The sequence below is a fragment of the Neopelma chrysocephalum genome, unplaced genomic scaffold (assembly GCF_003984885.1).
Source record: "Neopelma chrysocephalum unplaced genomic scaffold, ASM398488v2 Primary Assembly neopelma1_90347, whole genome shotgun sequence".
NCBI lineage: Eukaryota > Metazoa > Chordata > Aves > Passeriformes > Pipridae > Neopelma > Neopelma chrysocephalum.
In genome coordinates, this window is record NW_020919176.1 from 788 (window position 1) to 2,481 (window position 1,694).

Sequence of the window (1,694 nt, forward strand, 5' to 3'; positions counted from 1 at the left end):
GGGTTTAGGGGTGTTTCTGACCCCCCTTTTCCCCCCAGGAGACCCTGTGGGGGTGTTTGAGGGGGTTTGGGGGGGTTTAGGGGTGTTTCTGACCCCCCTTTTCCCCCCAGGAGACCCTGCGCACGGCGCTCGCGGTCGGGGCCGACCGGGCGGTGCTGGCCGAGGTTGGGGAGGGGGTGGCCCTGGGGCCCCTCGAGGTGGCCACGGCCCTGGCCGGGCTGGTGGGGAAGATCCAGCCCCAGCTGGTGCTGCTGGGCAAGCAGGTGAGACCCTATAGATACCTATAGATCCTCTATGGAAACTGTTATAGACCTCTATAGATCCCCTATGGAGCCCTGAAACCACAGCTGGTGCTGCTGGGCAAGCAGGTGAGACCCTATAGGGTCCTACGGACACCCCTATGGACCCTTATAGACCCCCAGGGACCCCCACGGGCCCCTATGGACACCCCTATAGACCCTTATAGACCCCTATAGAGCCCCTGTAGAACCCTGAAACCACAGCTGGTGCTGCTGGGCAAGCAGGTGAGACCCTATAGGGTCCTACGGACACCCCTATGGACCCTACGGACACCCCTATAGATGCCAATAGATCCCCTATAGAGCCCCTATAGGCCCCCCGGAACACCAGGGTGCTGCTGAGAAAGCAGTGAGACCCTATAGACCCCTATAGACCCCTATAGACCCCAATAGATCCCCTATAGGCCCCCTGACACCCCAGCTGGTGCTGCTGGGCCAGCAGTGACACCCCCCACAGACCCCCTATGGGCTCTCACAGGCCATTATGGACCCTCCTGGGCACCCCCATATAGGGCCCTATGGACCCCCACGGCCCCGGGAGGGTCCCCGCGGCCCGGGGGTTGTGGTGGGTCCCCTACAGCCCCCATAGGACCCCCCCTGTGCCCCCCCCAGGCCATCGATGACGACTGTAACCAGACGGGGCAGCTCCTCGCCGCCATGTTGGACTGGCCGCAGGTACCGCGGGGCACCACGGGACACTGGGGGAGTGCGGCGATCCCGGCATCCCCCGCGGCACCGCCCATAGAGATCATTGCACCGCGCGGAGCATGACGGGACAGTGGGGGAGTGCGGCCGGAGGGGGGATACATCCCATCGTCCTTTGCGGCGGTTTCTGCGCCGGGGGGGTCCAGTTTATGCTGGGAACGCCTCAGTTTGTACTGGGAGGGTACTCGGTTGGTACTGGGCGGGGCCGCTTTACACTGGGAAGGGCTCCCAGCCCTTACTGGGTCAGTCCAAGCCCATACTGGGATGCCCCCATTCCTTACTGGGATGCCCTCATTCCATACTGGAATGCCCCCATTTCTTACTGGGATGGCCTCATTTCATAATGGGATTCCCCCACTCCTTACTGGGATGCCCTAATTTTGTACTGAGATGCCCCCACTCCTTACTGGGATGCCCCCACTCCTTACTGGGATGCCCCCACTCCTTACTGGGATGCCCCCACTCCTTACTGGGATGCCCCCACTCCTTACTGGGATGCCCCCATTCCTTACTGGGATGCCCCCACTCCTTACTGCGATGCTCTAATTTCGTACTGAGATGCCCCCAGTCCTTACTGGGATGGCCTCATTCCATACTGGGATGCCCCCACTCCACCGTGGGTGGCTCCCACTCCGCACTGGGTCGTTCCCAGTCCATCCCAGTGCCCTCTGTCCCCCAGGGCACCTTCGC

At 62.5% G+C, this 1,694-nt stretch overlaps 1 protein-coding gene across 1 annotated transcript in view; it reads left to right on the forward strand.

The window, feature by feature from the left end:
* LOC113979897 (electron transfer flavoprotein subunit beta-like) overlaps nt 1-1,689 on the forward strand; it is a gene marked incomplete at both ends in the record, with an annotated part of 2,448 nt that extends 759 nt beyond the window's left edge. The window contains 3 exons of the mRNA XM_027707175.1: nt 111-263; nt 912-974; nt 1,684-1,689. Of these exons, the coding sequence (XP_027562976.1) occupies nt 111-263; nt 912-974; nt 1,684-1,689 (222 nt within the window). The remainder of the gene's footprint in view (nt 1-110; nt 264-911; nt 975-1,683) is intronic.
* Between the last annotated feature and the right edge of the window lie 5 nt (nt 1,690-1,694).